The following is a 22,746-nucleotide window of genomic DNA, read 5'->3' on the forward strand; positions in this document are numbered from 1 at the left end:
CAGGTAGAAATATCAGTAGTGTAGGAAAAGATAGATTGCTACTAACCCTAAATAAGACACATTAAGTTGCAGACAAACACAATTAAGACAATTACACGAAGCTTTTGCCACAACCTTCATCAGCAAAAGAGAAACTGAAAAACACACACAATTCCTACACACAAGCAAACACACCTCACGCACACATGACTGCCATCTCTGACAGCTCGGACCAGAATGCAACTATCTACATCTACATCTACATTGATACTCCGCAAGCCACCCAACGGTGTGTGGCGGAGGGCACTTTACGTGCCACTGTCATTACCTCCCTTTCCTGTTCCAGTCGCGTATGGTTCGCGGGAAGAACGACTGTCTGAAAGCCTCCGTGCGCGCTCTAATCTCTCTAATTTTACATTCGTGATCTCCTCGGGAGGTATAAGTAGGGGGAAGCAATATATTCGATACCTCATCCAGAAACGCACCCTCTCGAAACCTGGCGAGCAAGCTACACCGCGATGCAGAGCGCCTCTCTTGCAGAGTCTGCCACTTGAGTTTATTAAACATCTCCGTAACGCTATCACGGTTACCAAATAACCCTGTGACGAAACGCGCCGCTCTTCTTTGGATCTTCTCTATCTCCTCCGTCAGACCGATCTGGTACGGATCCCACACTGATGAGCAATACTCAAGTATAGGTCGAACGAGTGTTTTGTAAGCCACCTCCTTTGTTGATGGACTACATTTTCTAAGCACTCTCCCAATGAATCTCAACCAGGTACCCGCCTTACCAACAATTAATTTTATATGATCATTCCACTTCAAATCGTTCCGCACGCATACTCCCAGATATTTTACAGAAGTAACTGCTACCAGTGTTTGTTCCGCTATCATATAATCATACAATAAAGGATCCTTCTTTCTATGTATTCGCAATACATACAATCATGTGGGATGGAAGCAGTAGCTTGGAGAGGACGGGGAAAGGGAAGGGATAGTAGTATATGAGTGGAGCAAGAGAGGAACACTGTCTGGTGGAGTATGCAGGAACTAGAATGCCAACAGGTGTAGTGTCACGAGGTTGTGGGGCAGGGAGGTGGGGAAGGAAGGAGCAAAAAAGGAGAGGAACGGGGAAAGATAGCGGGTATGTTGGCAGAGGGCGGTAAATGAAGAGGGTGGGAGGTGAAAATGAGGAGCAGGGCTTGGAAACTGTTGGGTGGAGGTATGGGAACATCATGTTACTGTATGTTGAGGCCAGGATAATTATGAGAGCAGAGAATGTGCTGTAAGGATAACTCCCATCTCCGCAGTTTCAAAAAGCTGGTGGTGGATGAGAGGATTCAATGGCTCGGATAATGTTGTAGCAGCATGTTAAGCTCAGCTGTATGTTGTGCCAAAGGATGGTGTACTTAGCTGTTGGCCACAGTTTGGCAGCAGCTAGTCACCCTGTTGGGCAGCTCGTTGGCAGTTGCCCAATATAAAAAGCTGTGCAGTGATTGCATCAGAACTGGTAAATGACATGGCTGCTTTCGCAGCTGGCACAGGCCCAGATGGGATAGGACAAACCTTTGACGGGACATCAGTAGGAAGTGCTAGGTTCATGGATTGTGCAGGTCCTGCACCTGGGTCTTCCACAAAAGTATGATCCTTGTGGCAAGGGGTTGTAATTGGGAGTGGCATGGGGATACACTAGCATGTTGTGGAGGTTGGGTAGGCGATGGGACGCCATATTAGGAAAGATCTTGGGTAGGATGTCCCTCATTTTAGGGCATGGTGATAGGTAATCAAAACCCTAGTAAAGGATGTGATTCAGTTGTTTCAGTCGGAGGGGAGGGGGAGTACTGAGTTACGAAGGGGACACTCCTTTGTGGGCGGTTCTTGAAGCTGGTGATAATATTAGGGGTGTGAGAGAAAATGGCATGGAAGATCTGTTTGTGGACAATGTGTGGGGGAGAGTGCCTGTCTTTGAAAGCCTTGGTGAGACCCTCAGCATACTGAGCAATGGGGCTCTTGTGACTGCAAATATGCCATTCCTGGGTGGACAGTCTATATGGGGGGAAAGGAATGACAGCTGTTGAAATGCAGGTAATGTTGGTGGTTGGTGGCTTTATTGCGGACAGAGGTACAGATAGAGCTGTCAGAGAGGTGGTCGTGTAGGAAGGTGGCACACTGGGTTGAGGAGGACCAAATGAAGTGGATGGGTGAGAAGGTGTTGAGGTTGTGAAAGAATGAAGATAGGATGTCCAGATCATGAAAATACCATCAGTGAACTTAAACCAGTTTTAAGGATTTGACGTTTTAAGAGGTTAGGAAGGACTCCTCTAGATGGCCCAAAAGCAGGTTGTCTTAGGATGGAGCCATACGGGTGCCTATGTTTGTTTGTATACCTTCCCTTCAAATGAGAAGTAATTAAGGGTTAGTATAAAGTTAGTAAGGTGTATGAGAAATAAGTGTGAATAGTTGTAAGAGTTGCTGGATAATAGAAAAGACGCTTAAAAATATCTAAAGACACACAGAAACACAAGCAAATATACAAAAAATACACGCAGATACCTAAAAATACGCACAAATATGATAAAAACTTACAGACACTTGGAAGAAAAGGAAAGGATGTGGTATATGAGTGTATGCTGTATTGCAGTAAGGAAGGAGAGGGGGACGGGGTGTGGGTTAGATATATGATCACAAGTTTGTGTGGCGAAGGCAGGTGTGGAAATAAAATTCTAAATTACTTCAGAATGAGGGATGAAGTGGGAACATTGGGAATAAATATAATAATAACTATTGGAGGAAAGAATCCCTGGCATCAGATGCTGCATCAACAATCTGCGCAGTTACGAAGCCTGTCTTGTGCGTGGAAGATTGTTGATACAATGTGGTTTGGGTGGCAGTGAATAAACATGGAAAGGAGAAAGAATGGACACTGAAAAAAGTAATGCTATAGAGAAGCGTAACAAAGTAAAACATCACAGGGTTGTAGGATGAAAGAAAAGCCATTTGACCAAAATCAAAGAACAGAAACTCCAGGTATCAATGTAGGAAAGGATAGATTGCTACTTACCAAAAAGAAGACACATTAAGTTACACTCAGGCACAATTAAGACACTTAACACAAAGCTTTCGGCCACAGCTTTCATCAGCAAAGAGAAACACACACACACCTTTCATACACACAAACAAGCATACTTCATGCACACAACCATCAACTCTGGCAGCATGGACCAGAGTGAAACTATCACGTGGGATGGAAGCAGCAACCTCAGGGGGGCGGGGAGAGTGAAGGGATAGTAGTGCACGGGTGGGGAGAGAGAGCAATGCTGTCTGGCAATGTGTGCCAGGCTACAATGCCAACAGGTGCAGTGTCAGGAGGTTGTGGGGCAGGGAGGTGGGGGGAAAAAGGAACATTATGCTCAGCTGCATGTTGTGCCACAGGATGGCGTACTGTGATCTCGGCCACTGTTTGGCAGTGGCTGTTCATCCCGGTGGGCAGGTGGTTGGTAGTCTCCTGTCTCATAAATACCCGGGCCTCAAACTATGATGACAAACCGTCCCTACACTCTCCACCCAACTATTTCCATCCCTTCGAGTGTTCAATCGTCTCCTCCCCATTTTCGTCTTGCATTCTCTTTGTTTGTTGTCCTTTGCCAGCACATCTGCCTATTGTTCCGTACTTCTCTCCTTTCTTGCTCCTTCTTTCCCCACCTCCATGCTCCACAACCTTCTAACGCTGCACCTGTTAGCATTCTAGTCCCTGCACACTCTGCCAGACTGTGTTTCTCTCATCCCCCACCTGTACACTACTATCCCTTCCCATTCCCCGCCCCCTCCAGATCGCTGCTTCTGTCTCACTTCATAGCTGCATTCTTACCTGAACTGTTGGAGTTGGTGGCCATGTGTTTGTAAGGTGTACTTGCTTGCGCGTATGGTGTGTGTTTCTCTGTTTTACTTCCGCTGTTGAAGGCTGTTGATGAAAGCTTTGTGGTCTTTTAAGTGTGCCTGTCTGCAACTTAATGTGTCTTCTTTGTGGTAAGTAGCAATCTATCTTTTCCTGCATTGTTAATTCCCCAGCAATTATTTATCATTTCTGGAAAATTATTGAAATATCCTACATTTGTAATTGTTTGTATTTTGTATTTTCTGGAATATTTGAAGTTTATATAAATACCAGCAATTTGGAAAATCCAGGATGGATTGATACGAGCAAGTTGGAATATTCAGTGTTTGTATAAATAGCTGCTCACTCTGTCCAGGAAGTCATTTGCATTCTGGCTGTAAGTTTCTGTCAGTGATAATGTGGTTTTAGTTGTTAAGTGTTGTATTTCATTGACTATCCTGCCTTCTCATTTGAACTTGACTGTGGTTTCAACGTGACATTATTTGCTGGAGACACTGAGTACTTCAAGTCATCTACGTCACTATGGCACCATTTAGGCAATGTAAAAGCTGTTATCTACACGTGCAGGCACTGGAATACAAGCAGTACATCATTCCTAATATCCATATATTAAGGAGACGAATGGATTCACCAGGATGTCGCATCCCTCATTTGCCAGGTAGTGAGAGGAAAGATGAAGTGAACTAAGGCACCTATGAGCATCAACCCCAAATGTCAGGCGGTAATAGAGAATATTGAAGAAGGGGTGTATCAATCTTTAGCACAAATGTCCACCACCAGTTGAATGTGGCACAAAGAATGGGCTGAGCAAAATTGGACTTATGCCACAGCCGTCAAATGACAACACAGCATCTGCAAATGCATGTTCAGCCAACACCTACATCAAGTATAACAACCCACAGAAGAACAGACCTTTGACAGTGGAGGACAACACACTGGAATATTTACTCTTTGGATGCCCTGGACACATTTTGCACTGTTGCAGAAAAAGAAGAAAAGTGTTTGACAACTATTATGGTACAAGACATCAATCATCGCAACAGATCTTTTTACACCACTCAACTGCATACGAGTATAGTTGACCTGTGAGATGAAGTTTGTTACTGTATCCTGGATGATGTTGCTCCCCAATGCCCCATATCCATCCCCTGTTGCCGTGCAGAAGTACCAGAGGTTTGCCTAGCCACTGAATTCTGGAAAATTAAGCGAGGCAACTATCTATGAAGATAAGGCTGCCACATGCAAAACTCCTCTGTGGATGACACTTACCGAGACATCAGGGATACCCATTGATGTCATCACCACCCACCAGCATGTCCAGGCCCTAGTTGACTTGCACTTCTTTTCCTTTAATGCTTATCATGAGCAGCCAAATAAGGCTACTTACCATAATATGGAAGCGTTTGTGCTGAAAGCTGTAAATGGAAAATATGTCCCACCAACAGGAACAGGTACTGCAAGAAAAACTTATCAATGAGAGAACACAGCCTTTTGAATTTGTTGTTTTAATGGAATAAAATCATAATGTTACCATCTGTAAAATGCTCCTGTTGGTGAAAAAGAGGTGAATGTGCTCCTCCTTATTCTCATTCTGCATTCCTACCAAAACTTTTGGCACATGAACATATTTACTTTCTTTTAAAACACAGAACATTCTATGTCCTTTTACCCAGTCTCTCTTTTCAGTTAAGACTTCATACTCAGCTCTCCATCTCGGTGTCATTTTCTTTATATGTACAAGGATAAGTCAATTATTATCCACAAAGTAATTATAAAATTTTATTGTAATCAAATAAGAAGCTTACAGGAACATCATTTTTCACCATAGTCTCCTTGTGTTTCAACGCACTTGGCCCATCGTTGTACAAGCTTCCTGATGCCCTCATAAAAGAAGGTTCTCGATTGAGCTGCAAGCCGGGAATGTACCGCTTCTTTCACTGCTTTGTCCGAGGTGTATCGGTGGCCCCTTAATGCCTGTTTGAGTGGGCCAAACAAGTGATGGTCGGAAGGGGCAAGATATGGACTATATGGACGATGATCCAGTACTTCAAGTTTGAGTTTCTGGACCGTTTCAGCAATGTGGGCAGCAGTTTGCGGACGGGCATCATCGTGCAACAACACAACACCTTTTGGCATCAATCCTCGCCATCTGCTTCAAATTGCAGGCTTTAGCCTGGCAGTAAGTGTCTCACTGTAACGTACACTGTTTATTTTTGTGCTCCTTTCCCCATGAAGTTGCAGTACTGGACCTTGTGCGTCCCAAAAAGCCTTAAGCATCAGTTTTCCTGTGGATGGTTGGGTCTTTAACGTTTCCTTGCACAGCAATTTTGGATGTTTCCATTCCGTACTCTGCCGTTTACTCTCCAGGTCATAATGGTGGATCCATGTATCATTACCAGTAATGATCCTGTCTAAGAAGTTGTCCCCTTCGTTACCATAGCGATCCAAATGTTTTTTGCAGATGTCCAAGCACGTTTGTTTATGCACTGTGTGAGTCGTTATGGAACCCACCTTGCACAAAGTGTATGAAACCCAAATCTGTTGTGGATGATTTTGTAGGCAGAACCGTGACTAATTTGCGGACAATGTGCCACTTCTTCAATAGTTAATCATCGTCTAAGAGAATCATTTCATGTGAACACTCAGTGGTTTCTTCATCTGTGGCGGTAAACGGTCGTACGGCTCCTTCATCGTACGTAACACTTGTGCAACCATTTCGGAATTTTTCAATCCATTTGTTGACAATCTGTTGTGGCAGAACACTGTTACCATACTGTACCAAAAGTCTTCAGTGAAATTCGGCCTGTGATACGCCTTCTGACCACAAAAAACGGATCACTGAACGTTGCTCTTCTTAGGTGCAAATAGACAGCAGAGCAACCATGATTAACAGCATGGCAGGTATAACGAAACTAACCTGGCAGCTTGAAAATTGCAAAGATATAACAACAAATAAACAAACGTAAAATGACAGTACTACCAAAATAAACAAAAATGTAACTAAATTGTGGACAATAATTGACTGCCCCCGCCCCCCTCCCCCTCTGTCTTTGTCACTCTCTTCATTGCCCTTTCTTACCACTGGCTCCTTCTCATCCACTTTCACTGTCTTTTGTCCCACTGCCATAGTGTTTGTTCCATGTCCTTTCTGTCCCATTGCCACTGTCTCTCACTTTCTGCCTTACAGTCTGCTGCTGTCTTTGTCTTCAGCCACCATTGTGTGCTCTCCATGCGTCCTGGGGATTGGTTTGTCCAGGGTTTCGACCACTAGACCTCGAAACTTTTGGCACATTGGTATAGGAGATGGGGGAAAGGGAGCAAAGTTTTTTGTATTTGTTTGCTGAACTGGGTGGTGTAGACCACCCCAAACCTGTGTACAGTCTCTCTCATCTCTCTTTTACATTTACATTGTCTCTTCTCTCCTTTGCTCCAAGTGCTATTGTCTTCATCAATCTCTCTCCCAACATCATTGTCTCCTCACTAATTCTCTCCCACAGACACTGTCTCCTTTCTCTTTCTCTGCCACTGGCACTGCCTCCTCTCTCTTCACTGCCACTGTCTCCCTACTACTCTCTTTCATCACAAAAAAGCATGAATCTGTTCACTTGCCAACATTTTTGTTGAGGAAGATGGAATGAGAATTGAGACAGCTGGTTCTCCACTTTCTGTCAGAGTATTTTGAAGAGGAGCATTTTTCAACTGGTTTCCTTTGTTTCCCTGTTATAGCAAGATCTGCTGCTAATATAAAACGAATTCTGTAGGTCACTGAAGTTTTAATAGTTCATTTATGTACTCCAACACATTTACATACTTTGACACATGTAAACAACAAATAAGTATGCTTACTACAAGGTTAACACAAAATCATCTCCAATCCAATGCAAATTCACGTCATAGTACTTTATATAAAAATACACAACGTTTTTAGACTACACCTACAATATACAAAAAATATGATGTTTGATTTGCCAGTACAAAGAATTTCATATGACTGATAAAATAATTATTTGTAAGGTGCTTACGCTGTCAGATGGTGTCATCTAATAATTTCCAGGTCAAGACAGCTTGTATGGGTGTGAAGTACCCTTTATACAGAAACAGTATCATAAATTTTTATTGGTGAAAAAATGGTGACTGAAAACATAGTTCGGTGACCTCAAAACTCTTGTTATGACCCCGGAATCCTTGTCATGTGTTTGTTATGTCAGTTAAAACTACATTTATGCATGAAGACTGTATATTTCATGCATAAGTACCGTAATTTTGAACCTCGGGATCTCAATAATAGATAATGGGATATCGAAAAAAGTTGCAATGTTCACTTAGAAAATCATTTTAAGGTAAAGAATTCAATGAGTTACCATGAATAGGAATTACAGAAGTGACCATTCCCACTACTGATACTTTTGGACCCAAAAATGATGGTCTTATGGGTGTATCTTGATTATGGATTAAAATTTTCAAGAACAGATAAATGACATTTTCTAGATAAATGTCTAAATAAGTACAGTGAAAGTTTGTCATTTGCTGTGGTTAACTGTTTAGATAATTGCTGCTCATGGTGCAAAGATGGCTAAAAACAGGTTTTTGCAGTGTTTTTGCATGAGTACACTAACTTTGAACCTATGGATCTCGGTAATGGAAAATTATTTTGAAAAGTGTGTAAGTTCCCTGAGTGTTTTGTCCTAACAACATGAAGTACTAATTTCAATGGTCTGCCATACATAGAAGTTGCCATCTCCACAATTAGTATATTTTGTACCTTTTTTAGGTTTTCTCAGTGACTGCCCATGAACAGGTGGTGCTTTCATAAGCCACTTAAAGTCTCTCGTAGACCACATGTAATGCAAAAACACCAACCGATTTCTTCAAGTTTCTTGGGCCAGAGGTTGTGAGTAACGTTTAAGTTTTGACGCTGTACTTTAGAATGGCTACAGTATGCCCTTTCTTCTGATATGTATACAAATGGTCGCTAGGCCAAGCACTGTCCAAAACACTTGACCCCTTATTTCTGTGATCCATCACTTGTATAGAGAAACGACTGAAAGAGTTAAAAATTGCCAGATCTGGATGGAATCCCAACCTATTTTTACAAAGAGTACTCCATGGCCTTGACCCCTTACTTGGTTTGCATTTATTGCAAGTCTCTCGCCCAGTGCAAAGTCTAAAGCAACTGGAAAAAAGCCCAGGTGACTCCTTTCTATAATATCGGTAAAAGAACAGGCCCATTGAATTACAGAACAATATCCTTGACATCAGTTTACTGCAGAATTCTGTAACATATTTTCAGTCTGAATATATAGTGGAACCTCGCAATGCAAGCATAATTCATTCTGGAATCTTACTCATAGTGTAAAACACTCATTAAGCAAAACAAGTTATCCCATATGAATTAATGTAAAATATGATAATGTGTTCCATGCAGAAAAAATGTTAATGTTTTTATCTTGTTTGTGCCATTTATTCAAACAAAATTATACATGCAGTTTTATGTTCTTGTCTTATTGCACCAGAAGATTGCTACTTTGCTGTTACCGCCGCCTCCTCCTCCTCCTCCTCCTCCTCCTCCTCCGAAAAACTCCTCTCCACAACATCCTGCTGTGAAACACACTGCAACTCCATAAGCCCTTCAGTGGTCATTTCTTGGCTGTGATCTTCCACACTCTCAGTAATCCTTTCCCATACCTTTTCAATAATCTTGATGCAGTCAACAATGTTGAAGTGATATTTCTTAACTCTCTGTGAGTGGGATTGGTAGCTTCAGTCAACTCAAAGCAAGGCTTGAAGAGTGCTTTAGTGTAGAGCTTCTTAAAGTTAGAAATAATCTGCTAGTCCATAGGTTGGAGTAATGGAGTGGTGTTGCGAGGCAGAAATTTGATCTTGATGAATTGAAATTCTGCAAGGAGATGGCCTTGTGGGCCTGGAGAATGGGCAGGAGTGTTATCCATAACAAGAAAAACATTGAGTGGGAGATTCATCTCAAGCAAATATTTTTTCACCGAAGGACCAAACACTTCATTGATCCAATCATAAAAAAGGTCACATGCCACCCACGCCCTGTTGTTGGACCTCCGCATCACGTTTAACCTGCTCTTCCAGACTTCACACTTCTTAAAGGCTCTTGGAGTTTTCATTGGCTTATGACTGCGCAATGCATACTCGTCTGCTGTTATAAAGGTATGGTTCAGCATCTTTTTCCAGAATAGACCCATCTTGTCACAATTAAAAACCTGTTGCGGCAGATGATCCTGAGAATCAACGAGCATTTTGAAGTTACTGATGAAGTTCTCTGCTGCCTTTGTGTCGGAGCTGGTTGCTTCATCTTGCCTCACAATGCTGTGGATGCTTGTTCTTCTCTCAAACTTCTCGGACCATCCACGGCTTCCCTTAAACACTTATTTGGCCACTGATGATCCTGGTGTCTTCTTAACCAGGTCAGCGAAAATCATTCTGACCTCACAAATGATGATCTCATTAATAGTGTCGCCTTGCAATTGCTATTCATTTATCCATACAAGGAGCAACTATTCGATATCATCCAGAATGCAAAACAGTTGTTTAGATACTCTTGTCACTTCCTTTGAAGCATCTATTTCCTTAATCTCATCCTTGTTCTTGAGGACAGTGCAAATAGTTGATGCAGACTGATTGTATGTGCATGATAAATCAGCAACGCTCACACCACATTCACATTTTTCAATATTTTTACATTTCATTTCTAAGGTCATTTTCTTTCTCTTATGGTCGTCTTCTTGTGGCTTTATCTTTAGGGACATTTCTGTGGAGGTTATTAAAATTTGCACACAAAAAGACACTGTGTGAACACAAGTTTCGAAAAATGTGTGATCACTAGCTGCACTGAGATGGTAGCAGAAAGAGTATGAACCCAGACTGCAGTACATACTAAAGACATTCTTCATGTGCTACTAGCAACAACAAAGGGTTGTTCGTATTGTCAAATGTTTCCCGTGCCGCGTGTGAATGGCTGGTGACGTCACACTAAATCGTTTTCACTCGTTATGCAGCACATCGCTTGTTAAGTGAGTCATTTTTTTACAATTTGTTTTGCTCATTATGTGAATTAGGCATCACGGGAGAGGTGCTCATTAAGCAAGGTTCCACAGTAATAAATTTCCGTATTATGGAAAAGTGTGTGTCTACAAATCAGCATGATTTTAGAAAGCATTGCTTGGGCAAAATTTGGCGTGCCTTTTTTCATGCCCTTTCCTCACACAGTGCCCTGTGAACCAAGGATGAAGGGCAACAAGCAGATTCCATATGCATAGATTTCTGAAAAACATTTGACACGGTGCCCCATTGGGGGGTGTTAACGAAGGTCTGACCACATGAAATATGTTCTGGGATATGAGAATAACTAGAAGACTTCTTGAGTAACAGAACCCAGTATGTTGTCCTCGAAGGCGAATATTCGTCAAACACCAGAGTATTTTCAGGAGCGCCCCAGGGAAGTGTGAGATGAGTGCTATTATTTTTCTCCATATGTCAGTGATCTGGTGGACGGAGTGAGCAGCAATCTGCAGCTTTTTCTGATGATGCTGTGGTGTACGGGATGGTGTCATTGTTGAGGGATTGTAAGAAGATACAAGATGACTTAAACAGAATTTGTATTTGGTGTAATGAATAGCAGATAGCTCTAAATGTAGAAAAATGTAAGTTAACACAGATAAGTAGGAAAAACAAATGTGTAATGTTTAAATACAGCATTAGTAGTGCACTACTCGACACAGTCACATTGATTAAACATCTAAGTGTTAACACTATAAAGTGATATGAAATGGAACAAACATGTAAGGATTGTCACGCATAGTAGGGAAGGCGAGTGGTCAACTTTAGTTTATTGGAAGAATTTTAGGAAAATGTGGTTCATAGGTAAAGGAGACCACATACGAGACAGTAGTGTGACACCCATTTTGAGTATTGCTAGAGTGTTGGGGTTCCGCACCAGTTAGGTTTAAAGAAAGACAATGAAGCAGTTCAGAGGGATACTGCTAAATTTGTTACTGGTAGGTTTGAACAGTTGGCAAGTATTGCGGAGATGCTTCTTGAACTCAGTGCTCTTTTTGAGAAACACTATTGAAAAATTTAGAGAACCTGCTTATGGAGCTGTCTGCAGAACGATTCTACTGGTGCCAACAGACATTTCTCATAAGGATGATGAAGATACGAGAAATTAGGGCTCGTATGGAGGCATATAGACAGTTGTTTTTTAGTCGCTTTATTTGTGAATAGAACGGGAAAGGAAATAACTAGCAGTGGTGTAGGGTACCACCACCGTGCACTGTGTTGTGGAGTATGTATGTAGATGTAGAAGAATCTTAGATTGGAAGATCTGAGTTCAGACAGACGTGGCTATCCCAACATGCACACGGAACGAAGATTGCTATGTATGTATGTTTGTTTGCCGTTGAAGAACTTCTCATGCCACTGTTATCAATGAGACATGTTCCTGTCATCAGTCTAGGTTCTCAGTGTAGCTGTGAAGCTTTTGTTGATTGCAAAAAGATACTCATAAAAGAAAACATATCAGCGATAATCATCAGCATTCGAGGTGGTCAAGGAGAACTTTGTATCACTAATTGTCGCTAGTAGCCACAACTCATCCCTAAAGATATGTTTGTAGGAACAGCTGTACCAGCCCAGGATGGGTATCTCAGTGCCATTGACCAAGAATCATGCTCCACTGCCGGTGCAGACAGCACAGTGGAGGGAGCTACTAATGAACTGCCAATAGGATCTGGTATGACAAGGAATAATGTTGGCAAGTGGTAGCCATTATGGACGTATTTTTGAATATGTGAAGTTGAGAAAAGGCAGACCAAGTGGCCCATGGTGAAACTGTGTATCAACACTGGGGATCAGTGCTTGTATAACGTGTTACCAGGTGATTGATGCATAATTCGGAAGTGCTGTGAGATGCTGTCGTTGAACCTTCAGAGTGTCCTTCAACCTGTCCTGTGTGCCCTGGGAAAAAGGTTCATGATACATGGCTTTCCTGTGTCGACTATTGATTACTGAACCAAATCACAAAAAAAGGTGTCTCCCTATTGCTGCCTGTTGTCGGCACCCTAAAGTGGCTGAAAGAAGCAAAGTTTTTCCAAACTGTGGACATTTAAAAAGGCCACTGGCAAATAAAGGTCAGCAAAACTGAGTGAGGAAAGACTGCCTTCATAACACAGGATGGCCTCTTAAGAGATAACCAGTTTCCTGGCTTTCTGATTGGTCTTCAACTTTATTATTGTATCCTATTGCTAATCATATTAAGATCTTGGTGGTTTGTGATTAAGAATGCTCTCGATTCCCTTAACTGATTGTGTTCATCAGTTTGAATATTTCGACTTGGAACAGCATTCTGGAGATTCCATCACTACTGCTGTGAGAGCAGTTGCTCAGAGCTGTTTTAGCAGTTGGTCACCGGGCTGTAATTTATGATGTAGTAGTTAAACCATGTCCCTCAGCATGTGCCTTTTCCTACAGTCACTCATGGTTCTACACTGGCTGCTGGCTTCACACTGCCTCAGTGATGATAAACTGCATGTGTTCTGAACTCTTATCTCCTTAAAAAAAAATTTAGAAAGGACAGAGGCATCGTGTACTGCAGTGTACCCAGACGGACGAGGTCAACCACAATGTTGAGATAGAATGGCCCAATGTACATTTACAGACTAAAGGTTACCACAGTTCTTCACATTTCTTCAGAGATATTTGTAGAACATCTAAGCTTCCTGACTGCCCCGTTAAAGTGGGTTCAGACTTCAGACCTCTGCCTGAATTTGAATAAGTGCCTCTTCATTGCCCAGCAAATAAAATGGCGATGGAGTTGTCCCGATACGGAGAAAATAAGAGCAGTCACAGATTTTGATTCCCCAGTACGTTTGTAATGTGAAAGCCTTCTTCACCTAGTGGTGATGCTTACATGAATTATAAACCAAGGCATATTCCTTGAAAGAATTACTGTAGGGAGGTACTAAATTTTCTTGGAACAAGGTGCAAGAAAGATCTTTCCTCCTCCTTATGTAGGTACTAACATCATCTCATGTTCTATCATTGTATGACAAGAATGTGAAGACAAACTTCACGCTCACTCTAGCAGTTATGGAACAGAAGCAGTTCTAGTCCAAATTGGGAAAGGTGATAGCTGGTGCTTCCACAATAGTTGATGCTTCCACAGTACTCTCAAAGTTCTAGATGAACTACTTTACAGCTGAGAAAGTTTGTCTTGCAGTTCATCAACAAGTTCTGGCCTTATTTATTTGGTAAACCATTTACTGTTATCACAGACCACCATACTCTATGTTGGCTGACTAAGCTGAATGCTCTACAGGGTCAGCTGGCGAAATGGGCACCAAGACTTGAGGAGTATCACATAACGGTGACGTACAACACGCAGAAGGATTTTGATTCCCATACTACACGCAGAAGGATGTTGATTCCTTTCAAGCAATACTTTGATGGAACGTACCAGTGTGGATGAAAACTAAGTAATTTGAGCATTAAATGATATTGCTGTTCAATAGCAGGAAGATACAGCACTGAAGAAGGATAAAATGACCAAACGAGAATTCCAATTAACAAAAATTACATTGTATTAGAGGAACTATGATCCAGTTGGACAGAATTGGTTGCTCACCATCCCAGCACATCTACAGTCAACTATATTTAATCCGATCACCTGGGATTTGTGAAGACTGTAGACAGGATCATGCCTGTTAAACAACTAAGTTCCTTAAGGAAAGTATTATTTTGAAGCACGGAGCAGCCCATTTGATGATATTTGACCAGTGAAAAGTTTTCCAGTTGAGACTAGTATCTCTGGTAATTTCACATTGTGTTACAACCCTGGACTGAAGAAACAAGATAGTTAGCTCACATGTGGACCCTAGAGGCTGAGGAGGAGGACAGAGAGCACAATAATACCAAGCATCAGAGAGTAAAATACAGCTCGGGAGACTTAGTATCAATTTTTATTCCCATGTGGAAACTGACCCTATCGGAAATGTTACTAAAATGATAATGCCTTCCATATCATATCCTTTGTTGCTTATTGAATGTTGCTTACAAGGTCAAAATTATGACTCGTCATCAAGAAGAATAAAGCGCAGGGACATTTGCCATCTTTCCGTATGAAATCCTATATCTGTCCTGAGATGCAGATTGATAATGGGGGCTTCTCATTCAGGGAAACTGAGGCCTGCTTGATGTGACAACATAACTTGAATTTGAGAATTATACGGCACTGCCATACAGAGGAAAACTGGCAAGATCTAGATCTGGGATGCTATAATGGGCTTCTGTGAGAACTTCTGAAAGAGCAGGTTGCTGTTTCTCTGGAAGAGGAGGCAATGCTGTGAGGTGTGGTGCAGGCAGTATGGAGTAGTGGTTCGCGGCACTTGCTGGTGTGCTGTCGGTCTCCAGTACAAATATGATCAGCAGCAAATGCTTGTCATTTAGTACTCAACATTTCTGGAACACACTTACATTTCTTATGTTTGTAATGTTTGTCTGTTGTGGGATATTCTACGTTTACAGCAGCGTTCTCTGCTTAGGAGGTAATTGTGTTCTGTCTGTTTGTTGGTGTCCGTAATAGGTGTGCTTTCAGTGGTAAGTGTTATTCTTCATTTATGACCCTGCTTTTGGATTTGAACTTGATTGTGATTACCTTGTGGCAATACTGAATATCTGAAGAAACTGACTTCACTTCTAGCATCACTTCAGTGGAGATTGATGGAACTGTGGAGCATCCACATGACTGGAAAAATGTGCTGGTCATTCCAGTCTATAGGAAGCATTGCAAGACTCATACATGAAATGAGAGACCTATATCAGTAAAGCTGATTTCTTGCAGAATTTCAGAACATGTATTTTGATTATGTATGATGTCTTTTCAGGTGACCAAACAACTCCTTTGTAGAAATATGTGCAAGCACTGGTAGTGTGAAAGTCAACTTGCTCTGTTCGGTCATGACATCCAAAAGACAGTAGATAAAGGATTAAAAAATGGTTGTTTGTTTGCTGGCATGAGAAAGCCTTAGGTACAACTCCACCCCATTGTCTAGTAAACAAGATACTTGCACATAGAGTAATTGAACTGATAATGTGATAGGTATGACACCTTCTTTGCAAATGTAACTCATTATATTTTTCTCAGACATTCAGAAGCAATGTAGTGTGGTAAGTTTCGGGAAAATATTATTCAATTTTCTAATTGTACATAATGCATAATTGAGCAACAGGAAACTTCAGGCGTGAACATTTGGGACTTCATAGATAAAGAGGAAAGGACACAAGATAACATAGATTATCTCTTTATGCAGTAAACTACTAACAAGGACCCCTTGAGTCTGAGATTGCAAGTTTACTATTTAGTAAAGCTCATTTGAAAATTTTGTGTTAACAATTATGACAAAAAATTATAGCTGCTGATACACACCATGTGCATCAGGAGAGCGACAGAAAATGATTGTCTGGGGACTGCAGCAATCAACCTTCTATGGAATGTATGTATCATATTTTACAAAATAGGAATTGTCATTCAAGACAAGTTCAAAACAAACCATTAAGTTGCTCCATGAACACCAAATGAAAAATGGTGTGCCACAGTGATCACAAAGTTTCGCAGCAAACTTCGTACAATCACAAACCATGCAACAAGTTCAATTAGGTATCCACTCTTAAGGAATGTACATAGAATCATGTTGGCTTAACGGGATGATGAGAACCGATGGAATATGATGTCATGCAACCAAATTCAAAACAGTCTGTTGTGGAGCTTATTGTGAAACTGGCTATCCATTATGGTGTAGCTGCAAATAGTGTGATATTATGTTTTATAGGCACAGAAAAAACAAACATCCAAGAGGCTGAATTTGTACAGTGGTTCCAAGTGGTATGAATTGCAGATGCACACACTTTTCAGGTGGGACAGTTTGCTCTAAAGGAGTACAATTTTTATATGCGGACCAGGAATCAAGCAAAAGCAAGTTATTTGGACCAGCTATTGGCTAAAAGCATTGCTCAAACCATCATTATAGCTTTCTTGTAGCCATTTTCCCCACTCTTGCTTGCTCTGACATAAATATTCCCTACTGCTCTTGCGAGATCATGACCACGAGAAAGACTCATAGGGGCAGAGAATGTCCAACTTCTCGCAGCACAATAACTAACTTACTTTCCAACCAATTTACCATCAAGATCAACAGCTGGTATAATTGTATACGAATGTGTTAAGGCATTGATGATAGTTGATCTTAATAAAACTCTCTTGGTACCACTAATTTCCAGGGTTCCGTTCATATGCAATTCCTCTTAAGATCCTGATTGGTTAGAGTTGAAAACACATTCATTACTCGTAGATGGGATGGGTTTGTTTATCTTGCCTACAAATTTTTGAACCGATTCTGCTGTTTTCTGTGCATTGTCAAGTTGAAGCTTTGTTTGAAAGGAGGATTTCCATGTATATAATTATGTTTAATACCCACTCCTTGTACAATGATGGTCCTTTACTGTGTTTCTGGAATTTGTGACACCCTGTCCAACAAAGATTATGAGCTACATGGCTCGACACCTGTTTCAGTATCACTTTTTCTTATTAAGCATGTATCGTCCTCATTGTACTCTTCATGTACATTATCAGCACAGACGAACGTATACGACACCATATATTCCACTGATCTATCTTGCAGAAATGCTAATATTTCATCTGCCACTTCTTTTTCAGTATGCTTGATTCCTTGGCTTCCTTTCCGACAAAATTTCAAATTTGACAACTGTTGTAGATATAATGCAATGTTTGCTTTGTTTATTGTTACCATTGCTTTGCTTCGTATCAACACCACTAACACTGTAGCAATGTTGTGAGTTACTCATCGACTAAGTAGTTCAACTACGCTCCGTAGCCTCGTGCTGCACTCACCATTGGATACTTCCAGGCCCACTCACTGTTGCTGTTAGCAACCAATATTGTTGTTGCATGGTACACAGTATATGGGGCGTTGAATGCTGTAAACATGCTTTATGCAACCTCGCACTTGAGGGGTTCCCTGTAAGACATGGGTAGGAGGGAGCCTGGATCTAGATGTGATAAGCTGCTGGGTGCATATAACACAAAAATTTTATACTTTTATTTTATTTTTCAATTTTAAGCAGATCTGAATTCTTAAATCGCACAAACATTTAACGTCTTGCCCCAGAGCCACTCAAAAGACTGTTAACAATTACTTTGAATAATATTGTAGAACAACCACAATTTGAAAAAAAAAAAAAATTAAGGACAACATTCAGCTCAAAACAATCTTTTAACTTGTGTAATGAGTAAAAAAATGAATGTCTAAAATGATAATTCACAAAAGAGCTGGAAAACAGATGCATTTGTTTAATAGTTTTGAAACAGAATTACAAAGACCTGAAAATGAATGCATTAGCCAACATAAGATGACTAGCTTGATCTCAGCTTACACATCAAACAGTTACTTGATTCAGCTCAGAATCTAAAATACATGTAAAATATACATTAAAATTGTATAACAGAAATAAGTACAGATCACTCGCAGGTTGCTGACCTTGACATAGTAACTAGGAGCAAGAAAAACTGACCATTAAAACCACAAATGTTCTTAAACTGACAGTCAGTTGTAGATATAAATGCTTTTAAAACAGTTTTGACATGTAAGCATTCAGATGAAAACACACACAGAATTTTTAAAAAATCGTTATTTATGCTTAATCAAGTAACAAAGGAACTAGAATTCGGCAAAACATGAGCCCTTTTACAACTTTATTAAGAGTAACTCCGGAATTTCTGATTATCAGGCCTGCTGATCCACATATCAAAATAATAGCTACTAGCAAAAGCCACTTCACGCTATAGATGAGGACCCAAAACAATTTTTAGTGACAGGGGCTCAGTGAAAGGACAGGAATCTTGGAGAACTGCATCCAGCACTTAACCACAGGCAAGACAAGGTGCTCACCATTTATTTCTACACAGGACATTGGTGAAATAAGAAATGCCAGTAGGATAATATCCACCAATTAAAGCAACTGAAATGGGATTTGGTTGACTCAGGAGATGCAAGCCCCCAACCCTTGACCACGAAGACTGAGAGAAGCAGTGATTTTCCTATGCCATATAATGCTTGTCATGCTAAGCGACCACAGACCACATCACAACAACCGGACCTTGGTTCTTGCTGAGTGACCCTGTTAGCGTCTGTACATGTCAAGAACACTGTGTAGAAGATCTCTCTTCCATATTAAAATGCAGCTCATTCATTTATGAAAATTTTTGTTTTTATTTTGTCTGTAAACTTCTGATGATCAATTATTGGAATAATCCTAAGGAAGTGTAATTCACACATGATAGAGGTTATTTACAGAACCCTCATTCATCCAATTCTTTGTTGGGCTGAGACTCTAAAAAATAATGTATTATTAGAAAAATTGGAAAAAGATTCAAAGAAGAACTGCGCAATTTGCCATGGATTTGTTTTGTTAAATGGCACGACTTATTGCAGTAGAGGTCATAACAAGAAAGATGTTTTGTTTCATAAGAGCCTTACCTACAAAATTATTACTGTATGGCACATAATGGAGGACACTTTTCATCAGCAGTGGCTACCCGTTGACCTCTTCCATTTGCAAATGATGTGTGGAAAAAATGACTGGCTGCATTCCTCTCTTATCTTACTCTCATTGTCTTTACACAGAAGTATGATGGATGCAGCAGAATTGTTGCACAGCCTGCCATGAATACTGGTTCTTTAAATTTACATAAAGTTTCTTGAGCAGATCTTTTTTTTTGGGAGTTTCCTGAAAACACTATTACACTTCCATGTACACATAGCTATGTGTTACTGCACCTGTAAGTGTTATTTGTTTTGTAAATGAAAAATGCCATCTCTTGCTGAACTGTATTTTATTCCTCCCATACGCATTTTGCCTTTTTCACTTTAAGGAATCGTCAGTGTGATCTAGAATGATACACATGAAGAACCATAAGTAATCACTTATTTACATAAAAAAGAGATGTGAAGTGTTTTATAATCTATAAATAACACATATCAAAACAAAACTGTATCATTCTAGATCCCACTGATGATGTCTTAAGCTGAAAAAAGGCAAAACACTTCTTGGAGAAATAAAATTCAGTGCAGCAAGAGAAGGAATTTTTTATTTACAAAACAAGTGGCTCTGTGCTTGCTGTGGAGAATGGCCATGTGAACCAACATCTAGAAGTGTTTACATGAATTCCTTTGATGTTCGCTGCCTTGCAAATTGATTCTGAGAAACACTGTCACAGTTATCTAGATTAGGATGTATACATTTCCTCAACATAATGTTGCACATTCCTCAGAATTGCTGTAACAAATATAAGCATTTCATTTGCCTTTGCTACTATTGATTTCATATTTTCATCCCATACCATATTAATTCAGTTTTAGTATTAGTATTAGATATTTAAACTATGTTGCATACCTTCAAAAGAGTGATACCTTCTTTGTATGCTTGTGTTATTTGTTAATCATGAAAGTGAAGGACTCTTGTTTCAAGGAAGACATTGTTCCACGAGGCTATATTTAAAATAGTACTTCATTAAACTCTGCTAGCTTCAAGCATCACTCATTCTCACCTGCATACCAGATGCACACATTGATGACCTTGCTAAGAACACCAGTACATGACATATATCTGTTTGACAGGGATGATGTGTCCACATCTGTTATGCAATTGTGAATGACCAACACTAGAAACCAGTAATTCTTAGTAAGTACTATTTTAAAATACAGGCTAGTGGAATAATGTCTTTCTTTTAAACTTATCTTGGCTGTGGTGCCCAACTAGAAGTCTGTTGATGGATTCTTAATTATGTAAATTGAATTTTAGTGTATAAACTCATACATTCATTGTGTGTGCAAGACTTAAGCCATCTTGTTAAACATTATGTATTTATAGTTTCAGGAATTTAGGAGACGTCACTGACTCATTAGGTCCCTCATTCGAAAATGGTGTCTTGACTTTGCAGTATTCTAATGGAGCTATGTGCCGTGATCCAAAGAGTGATGTGGGCCATTATTCCACCACAATAACATTTTACTGCAACCCATATGAACTGGTATGTAGTGCTTCTAATATTTCGTGATCTACATTATGTCAGAGAGATATTTTGATACCAAGATGAATGAAAAAGGCCATATTCAGTGATAGCAAAAACTGAGTGAAACTCGTATAACACAAATAAATTATATTAGCTGAAGGCTACGTCTTGTCTTCAATAAAATACTGATGAGGAAAAAGGCAAGGCATGCAGACATAAACTAGATACTCCATTGGAAAGAATGGATGATGAAGATCTCTTCTGACAGGGAAGGTGTAGTGTGTAAAGTGTTAAATAAAAACAGGGGAAAGGAAAGAGTATTTACTAAAATTACAAAGTTATTCAACAATATAATGACCAGAAAGTGGTGTGAGAGAGGAGGGATGGAGGTAGTTGCAAGGAACTGAAAAAACAAGAAATAATAGAAAGATAAAGAAAAGGTTGGATAGAAGGGAAAAAAAGTTTATTTGTGTGGATATGATCATACACCAGTGCATTTCGAAGAATCCCTTGATGCGTAGAATCTGAACTACATAAAAGTATCAAATTATAGTTGGAATGATTTTGAATAAGTATTACTGAACAACCAAGGGTGAAGTTTGCACTCAATCAGTAATTGCAAAAGGTAAGCGATGGTTCAGCTAGTATCTTAGTACAATTTATGGCAGAAGTTCATTGCTGGTCTTATCGTCAGTGTAGCTGTATTTTACTAAGTACATAACTCTACTTCACTCCTGGAATTTATAAGTATTATAATTGTGCTCACATGTGGCTGGTTGCCACCCAGAAAAACTAAGTTTGACATGTCTTCACTGTACCTTGACCTAGATGCAAAAACCCAAAACGAGACTCTCGCTCATCTTATTCCAAATTCAAGCTCTGTCTTTGCTGTGTCTCAGATGTAAAATGGAATTCCCATTCTCTGCCCTAGCCTATATCATTACTGTGCACTCTCTTCCCATTGCTTGCAACTTCCACTGCTCCCATCCTAGCCACTATTCATTTGTGATGCTAGTCACTGTAAATTTCATGAAATTTACAGCTCTTGAGCCACGGGGCTACTATAAAATAAAAAAGATATTGTCAGATGTGTGCTGGAGTGCTGAGCATTTGATATAAAACTTAATATAGTTACCTAAATTCTTATGGTGAAATGATATACTTAATATTTACAGTTTTTCATAGCTTGGCACGTTGACCTTAAATTTTACAAATACATGTAATATATTATTTTTACATTTACTCTTCATTTCATTTCATCTGATACTAGGAAGGTTTTATGATCTTGCATTGTTTACTACCTAATCACTAAATTTTATCTGTAATGGATACCATAAATATAACTGCACATTGTTAAAATTATATAATAATAAAAGATATGGTTATAATAGAGGGAAACATTCCACGTAGGAAAAATATATCTAAAAGCAAAGATGATGTGACTTACCAAGTGAAAGTGCTGGCAGGTCGACAGACACACACACAAATAAACACAAACATACACACAAAATTCAAGCTTTCGCAACAAACTGTTGCCTCATCAGGAAAGAGGAAAGGAGAGGGAAAGATGAAAGGATGTGGGTTTTAAGGGAGTGTCTGCTTGTGTCTGAATATGTGTGGATGGATATGTGTGTGTGTGCGAGTGTATACCCGTCCTTTTTTCCCCCTAAGGTAAGTCTTTCCGCTCCCAGGATTGGAATGACTCCTTACCCTCTCCCTTAAAACCCACATCCTTTCATCTTTCCCTCTAGTTTCCTCTTTC

At 40.1% G+C, this 22,746-nt stretch overlaps 1 protein-coding gene across 3 annotated transcripts in view; it reads left to right on the forward strand.

The window, feature by feature from the left end:
* Positions 1-22,746, forward strand: part of LOC124611079 (cation-independent mannose-6-phosphate receptor) — a 619,359-nt gene that overhangs the window by 170,384 nt on the left and 426,229 nt on the right. For all 3 annotated transcript variants that reach the window (XM_047140214.1, XM_047140213.1, XM_047140215.1), the window contains exon 12: positions 20,843-21,002. In XM_047140214.1, coding sequence (XP_046996170.1) covers positions 20,843-21,002 — 160 coding nt within the window. The remainder of the gene's footprint in view (positions 1-20,842; positions 21,003-22,746) is intronic.

This window comes from Schistocerca americana, chromosome 1 (genome assembly GCF_021461395.2).
Source record: "Schistocerca americana isolate TAMUIC-IGC-003095 chromosome 1, iqSchAmer2.1, whole genome shotgun sequence".
NCBI lineage: Eukaryota > Metazoa > Arthropoda > Insecta > Orthoptera > Acrididae > Schistocerca > Schistocerca americana.